The sequence below is a fragment of the Geospiza fortis genome, unplaced genomic scaffold (genome assembly GCF_000277835.1).
Source record: "Geospiza fortis unplaced genomic scaffold, GeoFor_1.0 scaffold55, whole genome shotgun sequence".
Lineage (NCBI taxonomy): Eukaryota > Metazoa > Chordata > Aves > Passeriformes > Thraupidae > Geospiza > Geospiza fortis.
The window spans coordinates 10,919,167-10,921,427 of NW_005054308.1; the positions used below are offsets into that span (position 1 = coordinate 10,919,167).

The 2,261-nt window shown below is 61.9% G+C and overlaps 1 protein-coding gene across 1 annotated transcript in view; it reads left to right on the forward strand.

Moving 5' to 3' along the window:
• ABLIM3 (actin binding LIM protein family member 3) overlaps positions 1–980 on the forward strand; it is a 13,835-nt gene extending 12,855 nt beyond the window's left edge. The window contains exons 19-20 of the mRNA XM_031055175.1: positions 225–305; positions 724–980. Coding sequence (XP_030911035.1) covers positions 225–305; positions 724–837 — 195 coding nt within the window. The 3' untranslated portion in view covers positions 838–980. The remainder of the gene's footprint in view (positions 1–224; positions 306–723) is intronic.
• Positions 981–2,261: the final 1,281 nt, after the last annotated feature.

A 2,261-nucleotide genomic window follows, 5' to 3' on the forward strand; every position in this document is an offset into this window, starting at 1 on the left:
ATTCCTGCTTTTGCAGAGTGAGCAGGTTGTTCCAGAGCCACCACAGAGGTGAATCAGAGTCACCCTGAGAGCAGCTCGCACCTCTCCTTGTCCCAGCCGAGCCCTGGAGGCAGCTGTGCCACCCAAAGCCTGTTAAATACAGCAGGAGGCCTTGCCCTCGTTCCCAAGGGTGCCCCAGTGTCTGGTGGCTGCCCCACAGGGTCCCTGTCCCTGTCCCTGTGCAGATTTACCCCTACGAGCTGCTCCTGGTGAAGACGAGGGGGAGGAACCAGCTGCCCAAAGACGTGGACAGGACTCGGTTAGAGGTGAGAGGAGCCCTTGGCACTGGGGACAACCAGGGCACAGAGGGACCTGATCCCATGGGGGTGGCCCTGGCACGTGGTGTGTGGGGCTGTGTGAGGAGCATCTCCCTGTCTGCTCAGGGGCAGGGCAGTGTCACAGGGCTCCTGCTGTCCCCTGTGCCTCTAGCAGGGGCACACGAGGGGCAGGGCAGTGTCACAGGGCTCCTGCTGTCCCCTGTGCCTCTAGCAGGGGCACACGAGGGGCAGGGCAGTGTCACAGGGCCCCCTGGGCCTGTGGCAGGGGCCCACGAGGGGCAGGTCCCCCCCATTCCCAGGGGAGCAGTGCTGGCCTCGTGTCACCCCGTTGTCCCAGCGGGCAGGGGATGCCCTCAGAGCCCCTGGCAGGTGCCCAGCTCTGGCCCAGCCTCCTGTTTCTCCCCAGAGACACCTGTCCCAGGAGGAATTCTACCAGATCTTCGGCATGACCATGGCCGAGTTCGACCGCCTGGCGCTGTGGAAGAGGAACGAGCTGAAGAAGCAGGCCCGGCTGTTCTGAGCCAGGGCACTATAAATATATACATACCTATAAATATATACATAGAGAGATCTCTATATGGCAGCTCTGTATGATTCTGGGGGCTGCACGGGCCACTGGGGCCCTCCCTGCACCCCTGAGAGTGAATTGGAGTCTTGCAGATCCTTTGGTGCTCTGTGTTTCCTTTCCTTTTCCAGCCTGAGTTCTGTGGGGATCCCCGGGCTCTCCCTTTGGTGTCTGTCACTGCTGCCCCACAGGGACACGAGGGGAGGGTGAGGATTCACGCCTGATATTTCAGTTTCCACAGGGACACGAGGGGAGGGGGAGGATTCACACCTGATATTTCAGTTTCCACAGGGACATGAGGCGAGGATTTTCCAGAGAGCAGGGGTTTGGGATGGAGGCTGCACTGGGGTGTCCTATCCCCTCCTGCTCAGCTGGGCTGTGGAGTTGGGGTGGAAAAGGCCCTGGGCACAACAGCAGGAAAGTGGGATCTCACTCCAGACTCCTTAAATCCGTCCCTGCCTTCACATGGCCAGGACTGGGGGCACTTCAGGATCTGAAATGCAGAGTTTGGGGCAGGGGATGGAAGTGCTGGGGACCCTGGGTCCCGATCCCTCCTGGGCTGGTGCCTTTCCCTGCAAAGCCTGGGCTGCTCCTGAGCCAGTTTATCCTCCCAAGGTGCCAGAGCAGCCACTTTCCATCCCCAAACCCAGCCCCTCTTAAGTGGAGCAGCCAAAGCCACCCCCTGCCTTGTGCAGTCTGTTGCTGCTCTTCAGGTTTGTCCAGGGCTGAGTATTCCAGGATATTCCAGCTGGGAGCTGGGGGAGGCCAGAGGAGAGGAGCTGAGTTTCCTGGGCTGAAATTGCCCCAAAAAGGGGAAATTCTCCAGGCCAGTTGCTAATTCCCAGCTAATATGTCAATTATTGCTCTCCAAGGTGATAATTGGGTAAGTGTGGAAGCTCATCACATTTCTGTCCCACCGCGCTGTCCCCTCAGGGCTCGGCTGCAGCCCGGACTGTCCTGGCAGCGCCAGCAGCCGCTGTCCTTGCTGCCACGCCTGGGGCACTGCCACACGTGCCACAGGCTGTCCCTGCAGGGCTGTGCGGGGCAGGGACAATGACAGTGGCATGGCCAGGGACACGCCGGGCTCAGGAGGGAGCAGCCACCGAGGGGATTTTGGGGAGGGGGAAACGAGCAGTGAGGGTTCAGGGGGAGCTGTTCGTGCTACGGGCTGCGGGAATTCGGGGTTTTCCCCCTAAACCGGGCAGGTGGAGGTGATCCCCTCACGGCCCCAGCCCTTCCCGGGGGGGTCTCTGGGTGCCGATGGGGATGCAGGCGGGCAGGGACCCCAGCCCAGCGCTGTCCCCGGTGCCGTGCCGTGCCGTGCCGTGCCGGGGCTGGGCGCTGCCGCGCTCCGAGCGAGGGAGGGGGGGAAGGAGGGG